This window comes from Tiliqua scincoides, chromosome 2 (assembly GCF_035046505.1).
Source record: "Tiliqua scincoides isolate rTilSci1 chromosome 2, rTilSci1.hap2, whole genome shotgun sequence".
Taxonomy (NCBI): Eukaryota; Metazoa; Chordata; class Lepidosauria; order Squamata; family Scincidae; genus Tiliqua; species Tiliqua scincoides.
In genome coordinates, this window is record NC_089822.1 from 2381578 (window position 1) to 2404018 (window position 22441).

A 22441-nucleotide genomic window follows, 5' to 3' on the forward strand; every position below is an offset into this window, starting at 1 on the left:
TGAGCTTTCATTTTGTTGCCGCCAGTATCCTTCGCCAGAGAGAACTGCAGCGGTCTTGGTCTTGTACGTGGCATGTTTCAAGAAAAGACCAAGTGCTGATTTCAGATAAGGAAGAAGCTCAGCTGAAATCAAACATCCCATGAACATCTGCGTTCATTTCTGTATCTTCCAAAGTTTCATATGTATCAATTACAAAACCTGTATGTCCCTCCTGTGATCATCACTACTACCACCAGCAACCAACCAAGACAGCTCAGCAAGCAGACTTAGCTCTGCTAAGAGATGAGCTTTAAAAGAAAGGTAACAGCTGTCCCCAAAGTAGTACAGCTTCCTGCTGGCTGTGCTAGCTTTGGAGAGAGAGCCCCAGCTGAAGCTGTTGGTGTTAGTACTGCCAACAGGAAATCAAGTGAAGTGATGCTAAAGTCTGTGCAAAATGCTTTTTTCCCCCCAGGGATGACCATATATGCCCCATACCAGTTGGTAGCACACCAATAATTGCTTCTTGGCATGCATTGAGCAGTACTGTGACCTTCTTGAAGATCTGTGTAAGGATGGATTCTAAGTTACCACTGCACTGTTGTCTTAAACTTCTACAGGTGTTCCTAGCAGCCCTGTGCAGACACAAATCCTCTCTTGTGAACTAAAAAGGGATTCACCTTCACAGAGCCAGGCAGAATTTCAAGCTAACTGGGGTAGTCTGTATGTCACAGTACAGGGCTTTTCAAACGGGGGTGCCATGGCCCCCTGGTCTGTTTCCCCTTAAGGGGCAGGGGCAGCCTGGAGGTAGGGCGGAGGCAGTGGCACGAGCCCCCTGCAGCCTCCTGGAGGTGGGGGGAGCCCTGCGCAAGCTTCTGCAGGGCTCTCTGCACCTTTGAAAGCGAAAACGGAGCAAATGTGCCCCGCCTCTGTTAAAGTGGAGTGTGATTGCTCCACTTTCACTTCTGAAGCTGTGGGGAGCTCTGCAGAAGGTCTCTCAAGGCTCCCTGCACCTCCAGGAGGCTGCAGGAGGCTGCGGTAAGTGGACTCAAGCTCCTGCAGCCCCCCTGAGCAGCACAATCCTGGGGATTTTGCCACTGCCTTCCCCCTGCCCCCGCTGCCTCCCCCTGCCCCGCAAGAACTTGGCTCAGACTCTTCCTGAGAGTTTGAAAACCGCTGTCATAGTAGATGAGGATCTGAATATTTGGTTTATGACAACAGTTGCAAAGAGTCTACTAGGTTAGGAGATTACCCAATGACACCATTATGTGTTTATGCCTAAAATCTCCTACTTAAGAATACATGTTATGAGACCTAGTAAGGCTGGCCATGTTCTTTACATGGCTTTAGAGGCCAGTTGTAGCTGCCTGGTTTCTGTGTTCAGTAAGGAACAGTAACGCATCCACAGTCAGTCCTTAGTGCCATCACAAAAGAGAAAAATTGTATCATTGTTGATGAAGGAAACTGGTATCCTGGCTTTCCACGCTTGCAGGAGCTCATACAGAGGCTTTAGATTAGCACTGGCCCCTTTGAGAAGGGCATAAAAATATGAAATTCAGCACACTTAAATGTGCTCCATAGCAGAGGTCACAGGCCAAAGGGAAAAGGTCAGAAATTAAACACCATTCCTATTCCTGTATTGTCCATCTCAGTAAAAGGGGTGACAAGCTGGGCAGCTTTGAACTGATGACATAGGGAGTGTCTTAAGAGTGTCTTGTTTTTAAAATGTCACACAAATTACTGCAAATTAAATTAAAGCATCTTTATATTATGCATGTCACTTTTATACTGATCTGCTTAAGTCATTGTACTCTAATTAAAAACCTCTTGGCAGTTCTACCATGTGTCCCATTAAGCAATCAGATATAATCCAGATATTATGAGCACAAAATTCACAAAGACATAAGACCTGACTACTAACAATAAGAGTACAGGCAGACTAGACATGCTGATGGGCAGTAGGATCAGATGTAGCTAGCCAGAGATTCTCACAAGAGGCCCTTATTAAGTAACCTTTCCTGATCACATATCTTTAAAGGGAAAGGAGACTGGGCCCCTGGAAGGTGGAAGCTGGACACTAAGGCTAATACAAGGTGGTTCTCAGTTTGTGGCAACTGATTTTTTTCCGTTTTCCAGCGCCATAGCTGAGCATGACAGGAATGGTTATAGGCTGGGCCTGTGGCTTATGCTTTCATACAGAGTCACGTTATTCCTCTTATCCATTGACAGTCACTTATCCATGGATAAGTGGCACCAACTATAAACAGACTATGACGCTGCTATCAGAGCCCAATCCCTCCTCTCAGATTCTATAGCACCTTACTCCTGTGATGTCTTAACACTCACTCAGGAGGCATATGCACCCATGGTCTCTTGAACTTCAGGGAAGCATTCAGTTCCCAAGTCAAGTCATCCTCATTAGGAAGTGGTAAACCAAAGCAGGAAGTGAATCATAGTGAGGTTTTTCAGGCCAGACCTGAAGCACAACAGTTACAAAACAGATCATGGATTTTAAAAAATGGGCTACACTCACAGGGCTGAGCTTCTGCAAGACCTGGCTTTAGTGTCAACTTGTAAAATTCAACAGTTCATCAGCCTGATCTATCGTAGCATAGCTAAATTTAAAATTTAGCTATCTTTGCATTGTGTGACTTGAAAACAATAAAATTTTTAAAGTCCATCCACATTTCAAAGTCACTATTATAATAAAAGACTAGGTCGTAGTGATTCTCAAACTTTAGCATCAAGACCCACTTTTTAGAATGAATCTGTCAGGACCTACTGGAAGTGATGTCATTAACCTGGAAGTGATACTGCCAGAAGTGACACCAAGCAGGAGAATTTTTAACATCCTCATATGACAAAATCTCTATGCTCTAGGATCCTTCAACAGCTTCAACTGTTTTCATGATCCCTGACTCTTAGGAGATGGGAGCCACTTTGAATGCCAACTCCAAACTCACTTCTGACTGAAAAGTATAGCCAAGTGGAGCCCTTTGATATGGGGAAGAAAGGTGGTGAACCTTCCACCATTGTCTGTACATGCTTGCTCTGTGTTTACTTTTCTGTGAAAGACTTGGCAGAAAAAACTAGGAGACACCACTGCAATTTGTAATATTTTGGTGACAGTGACACAAACATTTCATCAGATGGGTAAATAGTAGGGATTTCCTGTTCTCAGAAATTGCAAGGTTCTTGGGTTTGATTAGCTGCAACTATTGAGTTAAGAATTTGTTCTGCCTCTGAGAACCAAGAATCAGACACAAGTCACATTTTAAGGTTTTATTAGGATCTCTTTCTGCAGAACCAAAATACTTAGCAAATTACTTCAAAGATCATCAAGACTGCTTATATTTTATTTTGATCTGTAACCATGTACAACATAATACACTTTTGTACTATCAAAACCAAACCAAAAGTCTGATTCCTATTACTAGATGTTAATAGATTAATGCAACCATAGCAGTGTGAAAAAATAGAACCAATGCAGTGAATATTAAACAGAAAGTGCTTGAAAGAAAAGTCTTCTGATTTCACACTGTATTTTAAATAGATGATCAGCTGATTTTGCAGAAGAGTGTTTAAATTAAAAAAAGCCAACCAGTGTGGGGAGGACAAGAGAGCAGAGGTCCAAGGCTCTTTCCTGGGGTTTAAAACCAGCCAATAGGCAAGGGGTCCAAATGGGGTTCACAGCTTACCTGTTCTGAGAACTCTGTTTATCTGCTTGGACACTGGCAGGAGAGAATGGCAGCCAGAGCCAGCCACCAGAGAAAGCAGTACAGCTTCTCTGTATGCATAGCAACAGTTTCAGAAACAGTGTTGCACTAAGTTACTCCACCCCCCCCCCCAACAAAACTGAAATCCCATTGCACTAAAAAGGTAGACTTCTGTTAATCTCAACTGTGAGTCAGTGTCTCAGTACAAGCAGACAAACAATAAAAGGTCAGGGAACGAAAGTATAATTTGTTTCAGAGCTGAGCTGATACCTCTCTAACCAAGTCCAGTGCAAGACTAAAGAGGGGAGGGAACAAAAAGTACAGCTAGTCTGGCCTGACTATGTACAAGCTTCAATCAAGGATCTCCGTGGCCTAGCCAAAAAAGGGAACTTGGGAAAGGACACTTAATCTTTAACTGAAGAAAGCAAGTTGGGCTCTCTCCAATGGGAACAGCATACTGAAGTGATGCGTGCCAATGAACCAGCTTTCCCAGCATCCCAGAAAGGCAAAGTCTTCATGACATTCTCCTTCCCACACCTGCAGAGTGCCACACGAGGGTGGCAAGGATCTGGCTGTCAGGAAAAAGTGTGTGCTCCTTTAAGCTCTGTTCAACTAGCTCCTGCTCTGGTCATTAGGTCTTCCAGTGCATTGTCCTGGTCATTGTGTAATAATAAAGCCTCTTTAATGTCTTTCAGTTCAAATCCCATTTCTTTAAATTTACTCATTAGCTGGAGAAGTTCTGTTGTCTGAGAGAGAGAGAGAAAGGACATGGTTAGAAGCAGATAATTATGCTTTCCTGTATCTTGAAAATATGATCAAGTTTTGCATACCTTCTGTCATGTGCAGCTAATTAGTTACTAGGTAAGAAGAAAGTGCTTAATTATGGTCAAAACTTGTTTATGTCATTTCCTGCTTAATGTCACTTGCAGCCCTCAGCAGACACCATGAATACTGTTCAGTATGAAATGAGTTTGACACCCCTGGCCTCAATTCTGAACATTTCTGAAGAGGTAAAAGACTTCGTACAGGAGCACCCACTGGAGCACCATCTGCCGGCTTCTAAGGCCCAGACCAAATGCGCAAAAGCCCATGTGGAAACAAGCATTTCTCACAGAACAGCAGCAGGACCAAAGAGAGTGGGGGGAGGGGTTGATGTCTTTCCCATCTTCAGCACAGACTACAGCAGTAGTCTTCAACATTTTTGTGTCACGACCCCAATAAAGTATGAGACTGGAGACCAACTCTTGATCCGCGCACCCCTCCTGGGACCCTTTCTGGCCACCCCGTTGCCATGCATTCCCCACCTCTGTTGCACCCTCAGCGCTGTTCACCAACCAAATACTCTTATTAAAAAGCATTAAAAGTTTGCCATGAAGCATAATGAAAGCTATTTTAGGACAACTGTTTTAAGAACCTCAGCAGGGCTGGGACACAGTCTCCTGGTACCTGAAGGGGTACACCAGATGCCTCTCCCTTTACCTAGTGGTGCTCTAGTCCAGTGGTCGTCAATCTTTTTCGTTCCCGCAAGTTGCTTTGACTCCCAATTTAGGCTTCGTGAACTCATTGGGGTCACAACCCCAAAGCTGAAGGACACTGGACTACAGTATGGATCAGACACGTACTATGCTACAAGTATAATTATCCACAGATTTTTCACCCAGTTTGATCTCAACGCAATGAGAAGAACCCTTTAAATTAAAAGAAAAAGTCATTTAACAATAGCCTCGTCAATGCAAGAGAGGGCAGCTGGCTGACAATCCATTAATCATTCTTTCTCTACATACTTAGAACAGCTTCACTACAAGGCAAGGGATCCCTCCCTTCCCCTTGAGCATGTAAAAGAAAGATAATCACTTTGCATTCTTTCCCAGCACTATGTTCTAGGAGGGGCACTGGCTCTGAGTGAAGCCTTTCTAGGCGCCTGGAGACAGACTGATTGATGGAATGTCTGCCTAATGTGAAGTGTTTTTAACTTGTTTTAATTGCGTTTATGTTTCTGTATTCTTTTATTTATGTTGTAAGCTGCCTTGGGTACCTTTGGGGAGGGATATAAATACAGTAAATAAATAAAAATAAATACCACCTCTGTCTTACATCGCAAAGGTCAGCAAGGCTGTTTTTAAATCGCCAAGCAAAGGAACACTGTTTTTTAAATGGATTTGCTTTAATGTGATTTTTGCCATTCAGGTGACTTCTGGGAATGGAACCCTCGTGAATCATGAGACTCGACCTGTATTTAAAACCGTATCTCCTTTATAGTAATTGAGCCACAGCCCTCCAATGATTAGGGTGGAAGAAAGTAAGTGAAGGCAAGCAAACTAGGCCTGAACAACAACAGAGAGTATGGGTATGTGTGTTATCCCCCACCAGCTGGGGTAGCAGTTATCTATCATGTTCCTAAAATTAAAACCTTATGGATTGCCTTCTTCTGCTTTCATAAGACTTCATTAGTTTCTTTTCCTATGCTACTACAGGTTCAGCCTATTCATACATGTATTTTTTAAACACGGATTTGACTCAACACAAATGGCCCCTGCAAATGAGGAATGTGCTGATCCCTGGAGAAGGGGAAAAATGCATCCCTTTAAAATCAATTTAAAAAACTGAACAGTCCTTTAACAATACCCTCCTTAATGAGAGAGAGAGGGCAGCTGGCTGACAATCCATCAATCCTTCTCTCTCCAGGCGACCCCCCCTTCCCCCTGAGCACGTGAAAAAAAGGTGATCACTTTGCTTTCGGTGAAGGGAGAGGCTGAGTGAAGCGCCTTTCTAAGCCCTTGGAGGACTGATTGATGATTGTCTTCTTAATGACTCTTCTTACATCATAAAGGTCAGCAGGGCTGTTTTTAAATCACTGGAGCAAAGAAACTTTGTTTTTTAAATTGATTTGCTATAGTGCGTTTTTTGCCATCCACGTGAGTGCTTGGAAGGGAACCCATGCTCAATCTGTATCTTGTTTCCCTGCCTGAGTGGCCATTGTTACCAGTGGTTTTGTAAAATATAGCTTCAATTATTCACAATAACTATGAGCTATGTACTTCTGAATTATTTTCCTACATCTCTCCACTGCCCTTTCTGGAACTCAGGCAGGTGCTCAAAACAACTGACCCCTACTACTATGAGGTCAAGTCATACAAGCTTCATACTCCAGCGAAGGAATTAAGACCACAAACTTCTGAAGTCATCGCTGCTCGCTCATCATGCGGGCCAGGTAGGAATTTTTTTCTGTCATCTGAACTGGTTTGTGGATGGCAGTTTTCTCGCTTACCTCAGACTGGCGTGATGGTGTGCTCAGTAGGTATCATGCATTAAAAATTGGTCACTTGTATTTAATAAAGTGGTCCAACTTAAACCCAAGTGCAGTCTGGTGTATTTGAGGCAGTCCGGTGTCTCCCTTACCAAAGGCTGCTGAGAAAACTCCACAGTCAGGGAATAAGAGGGCAGGTCCTCTACTGGATTACGAACTGGTCGAGGACCAGGAAACAGAGTAGATGCCAACAGGCAATTTTCAGTGGAAAGAGGTGAAAAGCGGCGTGCCCCAAGGATCTGTCCTGGGACATGTTCATAAATGACCTGGAAACAGAGTTAAGCAGCAAGGTGGACAAGTTCGTGGATGACACTAAGCTTTTCCAAGTGGTGAAGACCAGAAGACAATGTGAAGAGCTCCAGAAGGATCTATTCAAACTGGGAGAAAGGGCAGCAAAATGGCAGGTGCGTTTCAATGTATGTAAGTGTAAAGTAATGTACGTTGGGGCAATAAAACCACAGATAGGCTAATGGTTTCTGAGCTGCCTGTGACTGATCAGGAGAGAGATCCTGGGGTGCTTGTGGACAGCTCGATGAAAGTGCTGACCCAATGTGCAGCAGCAGTGAAGAAGGCTAATTCCATGCTTGGGATCATTAGAAACGGTACTGAGAATAAGATAGCTAATATTATAATGCTGTTGTACAAATCAATGGTAAAGCCACACCTGGAGTACTGCATCCAGTTCTGGTACCACATCTCAAAAAGGACATAGTGGAAATGAAAAAGGTGCAGAAAAGAGCAACCGAAATTATTACTGGGCTGGGGCACCTTCCTTATGAGGAAAGGCTACAGCGTTTGGGGCTCTAGAAAAAAGGCACCTGAGTGGGGACGTGATTGAGACATATAAAATTATGCAGATGGATGAAGTGGGTAGGGGGATGTTCTTTTCCCTCACACAACACCAGACCCAGGGGTCATCCACTAAAATTGAGTGTGGGAAAGTTAGGACAGACACAAGAAAATATTTCTTTACTCAGCACATGGTTGGTCTGTGGAACTCACTGCCACAGGATGTGGTGATGGCATCAGGCCTAGATGCCTTTAAAAGGGGATTGGACAAATTTCTGGAGGAAAGTCCTTAACGGGTTACAAGCCATGATGTGTATGTGCAACTTTCTGATTTTAGAAATGGGTTATGTCAGAACGCCAGATGCAGGGGAGGGCACCAGGATGCAGGTCTCCTGTGTGTGTTGTGCTCCCTGAGGCACCTGGTGAGCCATTGTGAGATACAGTAAGCTGGACTAGATGGGCCTTTGGCCTGATCCAGCAGGGCTTTTCTTCTGTAGGGTTCCTATCCGCACTGAATCTGTTGCGGTGTTTGCCTGACCAGCTGTATCAGAGGTGGAAAATGCACACATGGATTTCAGAGGCCAGGGACAATGGGTAGCTAAGTCACAGTCCTCCCACAGGCCATGCCTTGACCAGCATGCATGCCCAAGTAAGGCAAAGTCCACTTGCCTCTTTACACCCTTTTCTGATCTACATAACACTGCACGGAAGCTGCAAGGATTGTTAAGGCTTGTGATAGGCTCTCTCCAGGAAAGGCAACTGCACTTTAAACCCCTCTAACATCACTCCCCTCCTCCCCTAAGAGTAAGGCTCCCTTGAATTCCTCCCCTAAATGCTGTCCCTGTCCCCACTCTCTCAGCACACAAAATATACACTGGCCACATTCACCCATCAGAAGATTGGCACATTCTGCATAGCACTGGCTTTAGACCCTGTCTAAGATTCCTCCACCAACAGGAGCAGTTCTCCTTTGCCCTCACTGCTTCCTTCTTAACAGGGGAAGGACTGGCCACCGGGTAATTTTCTTAGGAGATCTCTTTATTCAGTAATGCCTCACACTGTCTGGTTGTGCTCTGCAATATAAAAGTGCTTTTGTAACTCAGCAATGCTGTGAATGAGCTTGCTTTTTCTACAGCTCTGCTAAGAATGGAAACTTTTGACTGCCTCCAGGGCAGAGATTATATGGTGTGGGATATGCAGTTGAGATGACAGTGACCAGCCAGGAGACAGCTGTAATGGAGCCTTATCTGACCCAGAAGAGTACCACTAGGAGGGTGCCTCACTAAGAAGGCCATGCAACCTTCTATGAGCCCACTTACCAGCACTGGTTTTGGGTGCATGTGTAAATAGCTGTTCTAGCTTTGGAACACAGTAAACAAACTATTTAAGACTTATTGCAGAATGTTCATTAACAGCTAACGTGACAGTGAACCTTTTTAAAAAGAAGTCCTTGCTTGCTCCAGAAAACCCCATTTCTGTCTGATTAATCCAGCCGCTCACTGCTACAGCAGCTACAGACAAGCACTCTGGTCTCTGGGGCAGAAATTGTGCAGCTCCAGCAGTGCCCACCCCCAAGACTGCTGACCAACCCTCCCCATCCACAGAACTGCAGCATTTTCCATTATGTAACAGCCACAGCCACTGCCAGCCACCTGGTCAGGCCCTGAGCCAGCGAATCACCTTGTGCTAAGGTGCAAAAGAGGGAGGAGCTGAAGGCTAAGCACCAGAGCAGAGAAGATGATTCCCTCTCATGGTCAGAATGCAAGGCAGAAGATGGCTTTGTTTACCACAGTGAGAACAGCACTAACAAGGTCAGCAAGTCCAGCACCCAGCAGCAGCATCACCACCACTGCAGCTGTGAATACTCACCTTCTCTTCTGAACACTGATACATTTCCAATGCAGCTTCTACAAGGAGTGGATCAAAGCCCTTCTCACAGAACTGCCCATGGACAAACAGGTAGTCGAGAACCTGCAACGTGAACAGGATGGAGAAGCTGAGGTCCTGGCCTTACATGCAGACTAGGTGGGCAGAAGCCCAGTGACTGGCCGTGCTAAGCTCATCAAGAGTTTCTGCCACTGGACCTTGGCCACAGCAGGTCCTTCATGTCAACAGCTTGGTCCCGTAGAAGGACAGAGCTTGGCCCACTGGTTTTACCTTCACCTTTTGTACTTGGTATTTCTTGAAGCAAAAATCTGCATTTTAAGAACAGCATCAGCATTTACTCTATATTCAGAGCTTTTAAACATATGACATCGCCTTACACAATGTCAGATTACTGGCATCAAGCCCAGAAGAATCAACAGCTCTGCTAAGGCTTAGGCAGAGATCCTTCCCAGTCCTGCTAAAAGGGATCCTTTTAACAGGGGGTGCCAGGGACAGGACCTGGTACCTTCTGCATGGAAAACAGGTGCTCCACCCCAGAGTTACAGCCCCAGCCCTAATTTGCAAAAGAGCATTTCTAAGTTCTGTTTATATCCATTCCCAGTCATGAAGCCACCCTGACAGAAAGAAGAGCCAGACTGGATACGGCCTTGATGTGAAATATTTCCTGGCTGTTACTAACATTTGTTTGCCCTGCACGAGCCCATGAATTCTCAGGTCCATCATTTCTCAGCTGTGTACTGCACACAGTCCTGCTCTAAGAATCTCACACTCCACGTCAGCAAGGGACAACTGCCAACTGATAAAGCTCCAGCCACATTTTCAGTAGATGCTGGTGACTGATACGGCACCATTCAGCCCAGGACAAATTTTGACTTCCATCAATCTGCATTATGCACTCCCATTCTGTGACCAAGGCCTGAGCAGCAGCTGCGGCAGCAGCAGAGATGACCACCCAAAACTCACCTGTTCTATGTTCTGCCCCTTCTTCTTCATGGCTTTGAAGACATCCTCATAGGAGTAACCCATATTGACAACAGTTTCAACACACTGCCGCTCACTGGAGGAAAGGGCTTGCAACACGTCTAAACACATAGAACCAGGCCATTTTGCACAGCTGGTGGTATTGGGCACTTTAGACTTCAGGAAACTTTGGTGAGTTACCTAGTAACAAAAGGGGAAATAAATTATTTTAGATAAAAGAACATGGAATAATGCTCCCCCAATGTGAAGATAGAGGAAGTCTTCACACAACACCTGAGAGCCAGTACACTCTGGTATATTGAAGCAGGATTGAACCAAAGCTAACACTCTCCCACTGCCATGAACTCACAGAACGTGCTCCAAGGCTGCTCGACCCCATCACAGCAGTAAAAGGCACCTTTTCCCAACCAGACAGGATTACTGGTAAGAACACCACATGATGAAGACCGCAAAGGAGTTTGCACATTTATGCCACAGCAGCTGTTACCAGAATGCATTTTCCCCAAGTGACTATTGTCATTACAACAAAAACAGGCCCAAGCAGATACTCATTTCATTGATCACCCTCAGTTCTGGCTCTGAGGATGACAAGTCAGTCATCAGTTATGACTGCATAGCAATTAATAAAGGAGTGGCTATTTTAGGAGGCTATTGCACACCCAGAGTGATAGAAGGCAGGAACAGTGGACAATATGAAGACATTAACCTTGCACAGCCCGTGCATGGCCTCCTCTTAGGACAAGACACTTTATAAAAGCATCTATACTACTTGTGATGCACTGAAAATGCAACAAGCATCCACAGGTAAGATTTAACATTTAGTGCTAGTATTGAACTTGCTATGTCTCACAATTATAGTTTTGCATCCCAATTTCGAAATGCCTCTGGTTAATCTTAGAAAAATGCCAATGATCCTATTTGGCAGGAAAATGGCTGGTGAAAATGGGATGGGAGCATTTCTGAAGTCACAGCCTCAGAGTCAACCCATGGCTCATGTGAACCAGATGCAGCTGGAGTTTGATGGGATCCTGTGGAAAAAGGACACCTTCCAACACACACAGGATACGAAGGTACTTCTTCTTGAGATGAAGTCTCTACACAGTGGCCTGATTCAGACATGTCATGTTTTCCCACTGCATGAAGGAGTCTCCAAGAACACTGGCTCACGTGCTCCTTTCAGGCATGCAAGAACTTCTGCTTCAAACCAAGTCACTTTACAGCCAAATCAGAGAATGAACCATTGAAGAACTGTGGTTTAGCCACCATTAATCTTACAATCCATTAGGATAGGTATGGGTGCCTCTTTCCAGGAGACAAAGGTATTCAAATGAGCTCAAACCAATATTCTTACTATGTAGAACGTAAGAGGAGCCCAGCTAGATCAGGCCCAGGACCCATCTAATTCGGCTTCAAGTATCTCACAGCGGCCCAGCAGATGTTTCAAGGAGCACACAAGACCACAGCATTCTATTTATGCTCACTCTCCCCAGCAAAGTCATCAGACTGCAATCATGTTTAACTTGTGCAACTTTACTAAACACAGTGACCAATTTTTAATGCATGAAACCTACTGAATATACCTTCCCTCCCTTGCCAGTCTGGAGTAGGCAAAAATAAACCCGCCCCTACAGCCAATTTGGATGACAGACAACAATTCCTACCCGGCCCTCATAATTAGCAACCAGTTAATCTCAGACTATACTTACTCATCACGGCTTGTAACTGTGATGGAGTTTTCCTCCAGAAATCTGTCCAATCCTGTTTTAAAGGCATCTAGGCACAGCTAATAGCACACATTTATGAAGCTTGTTGAGAAGCCCACTAAGGCTCCATGTGTTCAACCGAAAGACCTATGAAGTGGGGGGAAGCAACTGTCTGTTCTGCACCATCTCTCTCCCAGGGACCATTGCCAGGGAAGCAGCTGCTCATTCTTCTTGCTATGATAGATGCTTTAACTTCTGTGCTGAAAAGTAGTACAGAAATGTTTTCCGTCATCAGTTTTACCTGATGGCCTATATGGGGAACCAGGTTTACGGAGAGACCAAATGGAGTCGGTGTGTATACATGGTACTATCTACAGTCAAGTTCCTCAGGCTTGCTGAAAGCCTCAAGGTCTGTGTATTGGAACTCCTCAGTTTAACTCAGCAACCCTTCAGTTGAACTCAGGCTGCAACCAGCATACTTTAATATTTACACATATTGCCCAGGATCATGAGGAGTTTACTTTCAAGCAAATGTGCTTTAGACTGGGCTGCAAAAGAATGCAAAATACCACAGTGAGAACTGTTTGAAGGAATCTACAGCACAAGGCTGGAATCCAACACACATTTACTAGGAAGCAAGTAAGCCCCCTAACATGGTGCTTGTTGGCAACAATCCTTGTTTTCTGGGAACAAAAAACTGCAATGCTTGATTTGCAATTCTGTTCTGTCCATAATCTTTGTGGGATTAATTACATGGCTGATTCAGACAGACAAAAAATAAACCTATGAACTAAACTGCTGATGTAATTCTATCTGCGCTGGGGCAAGACGAGATACAAAGACTTCTCCGGACACTGTTTAGTGTCCACATTCCTGGAGGAATGTTCCCCGTATGTAGAAATCTAGCACAGTAGATATGACTGAGCTGTAATGGGCCAGGTTTTGTTTATTTTTAAACTTGCAGGTAGTTCAACATTTTTATTAATGAAGACAGTTTGTAAAATCTGTGATGTGATTGGCAGCTGTGGGGGGGGGGTTGTCCCTGTCCACTTTACTTTAAGCACCACCCAAAGCAAGGTGCTAATGCTACTGGACAAGAGGAAGGGCTTTGCATTTGAGCTCCCTTTCTGAACTCATGTATCTCACTATGGGCTGTTGAGCAGGCGGTTATGTTCCCACTTTCATCAGGGCAGAGAACCAGCAACGGTACCGCTAAGGATGAGGCCCATGCCAACTGGGCATAAACCCATGAGGTAATGGACGTTTTCCATGGAATAAGTACTTATGAGGAACCAATAACTACACGGATGTCCCTACTCCGTGGGTCTTGTGCCACAAAATATCCCTTTCCCACTCATGCCCTTTTTAATCTGCAAGCTGGGAGCCTTCCATGTGGGTTTTTGGTTGCAAAATCCACATGGTTGTCTGGTAAGTCGGACGGGTCTATTTATCACTGACCAGTCAGACAACCCTATTTTACTTGCAAAGTCCATCTACGGAAGACGTACAAGTCCCCAGAAGCCTTGCTTTCAGGAAAATCCTGGAGCTCAATGAACACTTGACCATGGCTTTGTAGCTTGGCCACTGCCAGCGTCTTCCATGCCAGAAAGATCAGTGCTGGAAGTCTAATCAATTACATGCAAGAGAGGTACAGGGGAGGAAGTAGCTAGCATGTTCCATGAGAAAGCAGAGGGAATTCCTAGGGAAGAAAACAGGACTTCAAGGAGAATGGAGGGACAGTCAGCTGGCTCTTTGTCTAAGTAAACTCTCAAGCCCACTCTCCAGGCAGAGAGGGGCCTGACACATCCTGGAAGTTATTTTTACAATAGGATTATGATTAATCCACCCAGGCCAAGAAGCAGGATAATCTCCAGAGAAAAATCCACTCTCAAGCGACCACAACATTTCCGCTTGCTGGACAGCTGCTCACAGTCCCCATCCACGAACCTCCTGTTTAATTTCTGTAAGCACAGTTGGGTACAAAGAGCACAATAACCCAAAGCAGAACCACAGCCAGGCCAGCTGAAGGCCACTACATTTCAGCGCAAGCAAACCTCACCAGCCCTTCTACAGATACAAAGCCAGCCAAACAGTAGCAGCAACCAGAGAGGTGCAGGAAGGGCAGAAAGGCCTATGGCACGTTAGGCTGCAGCAGGGTTTGTGTAGGCAACAAGCTGGGTCATAAAAATGCATGAAGACAGACACTGGAGAACCGTCAGCAGCCAGAACTGGAAGGAGGGAATTCCTTCAGTAACCTCAGCCCTGCTGGTAGACAGTGAAGACCATTCTATTCAATGCGCTCCTGCTTACAGACCTTTACCTTTTACAATTATCTGAAATGGCTGCTGCTGTTTTATGTTGCAGTATTACTGGATAGTCCCATGTATTTGTAACTTCTGACATTGCTCTGAACTGTTAGCAGCTTTGAGGATGATTCCACGACAGAACGGCAGGATATAAATCTCTGTAGCAAGAATATTTCCTTTCACATCCAAATGTTGAACAAGGCACTGTTTAAACACACACCACTATCCAATCCAGGTCCTCTCCCTCCCTTGAAGAAAACCCCCCCCCCATCTCCAAGCCAAGCCCCTCAGCTCTCTCTGTGCTTACCGCCGTTGTTGTGGTGAGAGCTGGCATCTCTTCTGTACAAGCTACCGAGGTGGGCAGGGAAGGCAGTCTGGGAAACGTCTGGGTGTCTGGGCCACTGTCCCCACTGAGGTCAGGCAGCCCAGCCCCGTGGTGCCCATTCAGTTCACTGGCTTTGCTCTGCAAAGAACTGAGGAAAGTGCCGTTGCGGAGGCAGGCTGTGCTGCGGTATGTGCCTGCTATCTTTGCCATCTGCAGGTCACTCTCATCCGAGTCGAACTTCGGGAAGGAGAGAGACTTGATATTGCTCACTGATGTCACAGGCGAGAGAGACACTTTGGAAGACAGTGACATCTTTTCGCATCCCCCCAGCTGTGATAAAGTGACAAGACCATTTGGTTTGTGGACAGGCTTGAGGTCCAAAGTGGCCCTTTCCAAAGATGCCAAAACCTCCTGGTCTTGCAATGCAGACTCAGATGCAGCTTTGGGCAAGGTGTTGTCTAGCAGCTGGGCAACTATTGGTCCTGTTGTACCAACGTGGACTTCCAAAATGTTCTTTAGCTCCTCTTTATCATCAATGGTTTTTAATTCCAGTTTGTCAAAGGGGTCTTCTTCACACTCAAAATCTTTTGGGTTGAAATCAGCCTTTGTGTGGGGTGGGCTCAGGACTTTTTGCTTGAGGGTGGTGCTGTTGGCTGGGGTAGGAGTAAGAATGTAGTTGTGCTGGAGACTTGCAAGAATAGGATTGATAGGAGGCGGCATGGCTGCACCTGGGCACTGACTCTCTGAAAAGCCAGCTTGCCTTTGCTCATCCAATGCTTTCTGTTGGGCCTCCTGTTGGATAGCTTGGATTCTTTTAATGTTCTCAGCCCACTCAATAGTCCTGTTTTCCAAAGAGAAGTCATACTGGAAGGGAAAAAGACACAAGCCGTCAACATAAGAGATACAGGAATTGCAACAGCAACTCCATCCTCTCCAAAGCAAGAGGTACGTATCAGTAAGAGCAACATCTGACTAATTCATTATAAGGATTCAGCAGGCATGGCTGTAGTTAACACACTGGGTATATTTTTAGACATCAAGATCTAGTGTCCCTATAAAGCAGGGGTCTCCAAACGTTTTGGTCAGAGGGCCACAAGAAATATCTGGCATAGTGCTGAGGGCCAGAAAAAAATTTAAATATAAAATTTAAATAAATAAATTAGAGATGGAACTTAGATGAATGAATAAATGAATGAATGGGCTCATTCACTCAGCCTCTCCAGCCCTCAGAGCACTCTCCAGGTGCAATCAGAGCACAGCTCTGGTCATGTTCAGTCGAGTGGACCAGAGGCTTTCAGGGGACAAGAGGCTGGCCGCTGGCCAGATACACGCTCACTGTGGGCCGCATCTGGCCCCCAGGTTGAGGTTTGGAGACCCCTGCTTTAAAGCATTGAAATTAGGAATAGAGAGTGTTTCACACCCCTAGGAGCAAGACTTATGCAGGGCAGTTCACATATTCAGGCTGCAGCTTCAAACTCCTGGATACCTGAACAGCCCCTGCAATTGGCCAGCTACATAACAGGCTTCCAGTCAAGAGTTACAACTGTTCGCAAACCAAAATACTTGCACTGGCCTTTCTTGAAACCCCATGGTTAGATACAGACAATATGGAGCCTGGGGCTGAGTGCTCCAGTTTTTCCTAAAATGCTGGCCAGCACTAACATGGTAGCTTGGCTTACGGGGGGGGGGGGGGGAGAGGAGGACACAACTGCAGTTGCCAGGGCCTGCTGGAAACCATGGAACAATTGACAGACCTGCAGCTTGTCTCAGCAGCAAGCTGGATACTGCACTGATAATCTCATCTGCAAATTATTGCCTTTGGATTATCTTTTGTTATTTGGTAATGAGATGGATTAAAGCAGAAAGATGAAGCAATGACAGGCAACTCCACTAAAATTGAGTTTTGGGAGAGTTAGGACAGACAAAAGAAAATATTTCTTTACTCAGCATGTGGTTGGTCTGTGGAACTCCTTGACGCAGGATGTGGTGATGGCGACTGGCCTGGATGCCTTTAAAAGGGGATTGGACAAGTTTCTGGAGAAAAATCCATTATGGGTTACAAGCCATGATGTGTATGTGCAACCTCCTGTTTTTAGAAATTGGCTATGTCAGATGCAAGGGAGGGCACCAGGATGTAAGTCTCTTGTTATCTGGTGTGCTCCCTGGGGCATTTGGTGGGCCACTTTGAGATACAGGAAGCTGGACTAGATGGGCCTATGGCCTGATCCAGTGGGGCTGTTCTTATGTTCTTAACTACAATTCCCAGAAAGCCTTGCAGATCTCTTGTTATCTGGTGTGCTCCTTGGGGCATTTGGTGGGGCCGCTGTGAGAGACAGGAAGCTGCACTAGATGGGCCTATGGCCTGATCCAGTGGGGCTGTTCTTATGTTCTTAACTACAATTCCCAGAAAGCCTTGCAGGTCTCTTGTTATCTGGTGTGCTCCTTGGGGCATTTGGTGGGGCCGCTGTGAGATACAGGAAGCTGCACTAGATGGGCCTATGGCCTGATCCAGTGGGGCTGTTCTTATGTTCTTAATTCTATTTTAAGGGGACTAACAGGGAGTCAATAATCCAGGGCAATCAGTGAGAGTGGCTGGTGTTCTTTGCTTGGATAGAAGTGCATTTATTAAACTTCCGGCCTGTATACAGCAATTTCATCATCAAAAGCAAGCACACTTGGAAGCAAACCCCACCAAGTTCAGCAACACTTAATTCCAGGACATGTGGGTACTGTAATGCAAACCTGCAGCATTCCCAGAGCAGGTTTAGACTCACCTGGGCTTCTCTTACAAGTTGCGGAGAGTCTGGCAAGCAGAAGCCAATGGGCAGGCCCACTTTAGCTGGTGCTTTGAACTTGTCTCCTATCTTGAATGGGACATCATCGAGGTAACTAAAGGGCCCTAATGGGAGAGAAACACATTAGGAACTGCACGTTCACTAGTCAGTATGAATCCTCCTTGCACCCATCCTTCTAAAGCAAAGAGCAAAACACAGACATGAGAAGCCAGCAGATATGTAAACAATGACTGAGTTTCTTCTCAGTTTCTTCTCCACAGTATAGCTCCATGATTAACTTGCAAAGTACCTCACATGCAGATACCCAATAGGACGCATAGCTGACTGAAGGAATTCCTTGCTGCCCGAAGACAGAATGACAGGTTGCTTTAAAAGAGAATCAGACAAAGTCTTGTAGGAGAAGCCTATCAGGGGCCATTCAACATGATGAATAAATGGAACCTCCTTATTCAGAGTTAGCAAACTGCAACACAAGGCACCAGGAGACATCAGCAGGAGAGGACTATTGTCTTTCTGCCCTGCTGCTGGACTTCCTGCAAGCATCTGGGCGGCCACTGTGGAGAAAGAGAACTTCCGATTTTGGCCTGATCTGCCAGGGTTAGTCTTATGACCTTTTGCTTCCTGTAAACCAGAGAGGGGACAAGCTGCCAGTCTGTGGAAGAAGGGAGGGAGTCACTGCCACCCTGGCACATGTGAAAGCCAGAGACAGGATCAGCTGAGTCAGTGGAACCTCCATCCATCTTCCAGTCCAAGGTACTCAGACAATTTGTGAACAACAAAGCAGAGTGGAGGCTTGTTGCACAAGAAAAGAAATTAATGCGAGGCCCAGGACTAGCCTCCCTTCACCATAACTGAAGAGGGAGGGGATGGCACGGGAGGTGCTGGTCTAGGTGTCCCCTCACAGCGCTATTCAAAGAGGCCTGTAATGTGATGTAAAGTGCCAGCATGTGGTTGTAATAAAAACAACCACATGCTGGCACTTTACCTGCAAACCACTGTCTGTGTTTATGCCAGGCTGAATACTTAGATCCTGGAGCAGTGTTTCCCAACCTGGGGGTCCCCAGAGTAGGTGTTCGTGTTTTCATCTGAGACACTACCCCCTTAAGAAGGGTAGCAACTTGATCAGGGACCCGTAGCTGCCATTTATACAGTACTTCTCAGTTCTCACTGCCACTGCTGCCAAACGCATGCAAGTAAAAGAGGAGTGTTCGGTAGCCACAAGAACCCAGAAATGCCATCCTAATGGCACCTATGGGTCTCCGGTCAGGTCACTACCCTTGCCACTGCTCTAGAGAATTGTGTGAAGACATAGGACACTATCATGGAAGCTGACTATCTCTATGCCAGGTCAATGCACAGATGAGAAACAGCCTGGAGCCCATCAAGCCATTACAGAGCTACCCACAAAGCAAGTTTAATGTAATAAATGGGCAAACCTGACCAATTCCATTGTTCACATCCTGCACACCTGCCTACAGTAGTAGTTGGCACTCCAGTCTCAGCTTTTGTAGTTCAAAGGACAGAGCAGCCAGAGAAAGTGAGGGGCAACAGGAGGGGAAAAGAAAAGTCATAGGGTGCCCAAACCCCATCCCGGGGGCCACGTGTGGCCCTCGAGGTCTCCTCATGTGGCCCTCAGGGAGCCCCCAGTCTCCAGTGAGCCTCTGGCCCTCCGGAGATTTGTTGAAGCCCGCACTGGCCCAACGCAACTTCTCTCAGCGTGATGGCGACTGTTTGACCTCTCATGTGAGCTGTGGGATGAGGGCTCCCTCCACTGCTTGCTGTTTCACGTCTGTGATGCAGCAGCAGCAGCAAAGGAAAGGCCAGCCTTGCTTTGTGCAAGGCCTTTTATAGGCATTGAGCCATTGCAAGACCTTCATTCGTTCATATAAGTTCATCTTTAATATATTCATTTGTGTAAACTTATGTAAATTTATTCAAATTTTAAATTGGCAGCAACTGTTACCCTGCACATGCCCAATCTTGTCTGATCTCAGAAGCTAAGCAGGGTCAGGCCTGGTTAGTACTTGGATGGGAGACCGCCTGGGAATACCTGGTGCTGTAGGCTTATACCATAGTCTTTCGAGACTGAAGGTTGCCAACCAACCAAATGTAAATTAATTCGTTTTTTTCCCCGGCCCCCGACACAGTGTCAGAGAGCTGATGTGGCTCTCCTGCCAAAAACTTTGGACACCCCTGGCTTAGGGGATCTCATGTAGTCTCTGTAGGGCACACACAGAGCTGCCTGGTACCACAGGTCCAGCACACTTCCCATTCACAGCCTTCCTTCCAACCCCTTCTCTGCATTGCCCATGGAGATGCTGCAGGCTCAATCCAGTTGCCAGAGTCAACACAAGGGGCCTCTGCACCCCACAGCCAGTTCCAGCATAACTCAATGGGGAGGGGGGCACACACTGCACTTGCAGTTGTTCCTGGGTTTAGTCCCTGACACTGAATGGGATCTTGGGCAAGCTGAGAGATGGTGAAGCAGCCGGCATGTGTGGCATACAAAGTGGCTTTGGGTGGCTTCTAGCAAGCTGGTATCCTACGCCTGTTAGACCAGGTACTGACCACAAGGTTGTGTCAGGCATCTGGAGATTGGTGAAGAACATTTTCCCCCTTATGCTTTTTTCTGCAACATTCCAAATAGATTTAGATTTCTTTTAACAGAAATGTTTCCCTCAGAAAATGAATGGTTAAGAGAGAGATACAGTCAAGTCAATGACACATGCACATTTTACATGTACACGATAATTGGAATGAGAGGTCAATTGATTATCTGTTTTGGATACAAAGACATTGCTCAAGCTACTCAAGAGTGGTTCTTACTATCAGCTTTACTTGCTTGATAAGTGAACTTCCCTTAGGTGAAAATGTTGTCAATTACCTTTATTGCATTTATTAGAAAAAAATTTAATACAGTTATGACTTCAGCAATCATATCAGAAACCACATTCACTGTCCAGAAAGTAAGACACGACTGACAGAAAGCATTACAAGAATAGCTGTGAACAGCAGCACAAGCACACACTGTTGCCTGACAACACATTTCATTTTGAATGCAAGCTCTGACATGTCAGCATACATGTGTGCATGGCACTCAGTGGCTGCCAGGAGAACAGGACCCAGGACAGTTTCATGATGTTACAGTAGTAATGACTGTCAGAGCAGTCAGGCCTGGCTGCAAGAGCAAAAGTCACATCCTGCAAACTTCTCACCTTGAAGCAAACAACATTGCTAGCGACACAACAGAAGGTGCCACCAACCAACTCCAAATTCAATCAAGGAGTCCATGCTGTTGAAGTGACTGGTCTCCAGCGCTTGTCACAAGTTCTTTGCTGCACCCTTGGTGAAGTGCCAAACAGCTGCCTCATTTAGAGCCAGGGATGAGCAGTTGAGGTCCCTCAAGCCAGCAAAGAAGGTTCCTTGATAAGCCTGCCTCAAAGATGCCATAGGATTCTACCAAAGGAACAAGCAGGAAAGACTGGGCCAGAGAACTGCCTGTGACTTTTGTCCCTCCCTGTCTGCGAGCTGACATTGTGATCATGTGCCTGGCCATTAGTGCAGGGGGGAAGTAACCCCACTCCAGGCACTACCCAAGAACCAGCTAGCACCCAGAACTGGTAACGACATCTCCTGCAACTATATTACAGCCTTAATAATTCCAGCAATGCAGCACAGATAGCAGAGAAAGGACAGGTAACATTGGCCCTTGAACCAGTCTTCCCACTGACCAAAAAAACTCCCTCTCAAGTCCAGCTCTCTAAGTCCCTCTGAGCAGCTTCTGTGCTGGTGAAGGGTAAGCATCTGGTGATAAAGACAAGCGCTCCCCCTGCAAGGAGGAAAGGGATTCCACCACCCACTCAGGGGCTCACTGCCTGCCCGGAGCCCTTGGTGCAGGTAACAAAGAACTGTAATTCAGCCACAGCCAGAGCTTTGTGAAGCTCTTTCCTTCTTTCCCTTCTCCCCTTCCTGCTCCTGTCAAATCCCTGGTTCTTCAGCCCCAGTTCTCCTGATTTCCCTGCATTCTTTCACCCCTCCTTTCTTGAGCCATCACATGCCTCTTTTCCCTGAATTCTCCTCCTGCCTCTCCCTGTTTCTGTACAAAGTCACCACTTGTGTTTCCTGCCCAGTCACATGAATGGCTGAGGAACAACGAATTGCTTCTTATTTTGTTTCTCTTTCCCTGTATTTGTGAAATTATTTCCAAAATAAAAGTTGGGTTTTGCACCTTCTCCACCTCTTCTACTTTCCTGCACAGCTCTGCTGCTGGGGTGAGCTATGCACAGGGTCCAGCCTGCAAAACAGATTTCCCCACAAGCTCACATTAACACATGTTCTGAGAACCACACCCAGTAGCACCACTGACTTTGCAGGCTTCAAGAACTCCTGACTGCCTCTGACTATAACCTTCCAACTCCCTTCCATCGTCATCTAGCCTTTTCAAGCCAACGTCACCCACATTTATATAATCGGGTCAGCTTTCAAGGTTGATGCCTTCCCAGAAAAACTGGATCTGGATCCCAGTCCAACTCACTAGGAAGAACTAACCGTCTTTGGGCCAACAGCAATATTATGAAACACAAGATGCCATCTCAATACATCTCAAGTTTGAGGCTCAGCTAACTAACTGCTCCACTGAATTATTCTATCTCCAGT

General features: G+C 45.9%; 1 protein-coding gene across 2 annotated transcripts in view; it reads right to left on the reverse strand.

The window, feature by feature from the left end:
* Positions 1–3243: 3243 nt before the first annotated feature.
* The window catches only part of UBAP1 (ubiquitin associated protein 1), a 37656-nt gene continuing 18458 nt past the window's right edge, over positions 3244–22441 (reverse strand). For both annotated transcript variants that reach the window (XM_066614949.1, XM_066614950.1), the window contains exons 3-7: positions 17765–17889; positions 14973–15854; positions 10639–10836; positions 9658–9759; positions 3244–4438 (exon numbers count right to left, since the gene is read on the reverse strand). In XM_066614949.1, coding sequence (XP_066471046.1) covers positions 4301–4438; positions 9658–9759; positions 10639–10836; positions 14973–15854; positions 17765–17889 — 1445 coding nt within the window. In that variant the 3' untranslated portion in view covers positions 3244–4300. The remainder of the gene's footprint in view (positions 4439–9657; positions 9760–10638; positions 10837–14972; positions 15855–17764; positions 17890–22441) is intronic.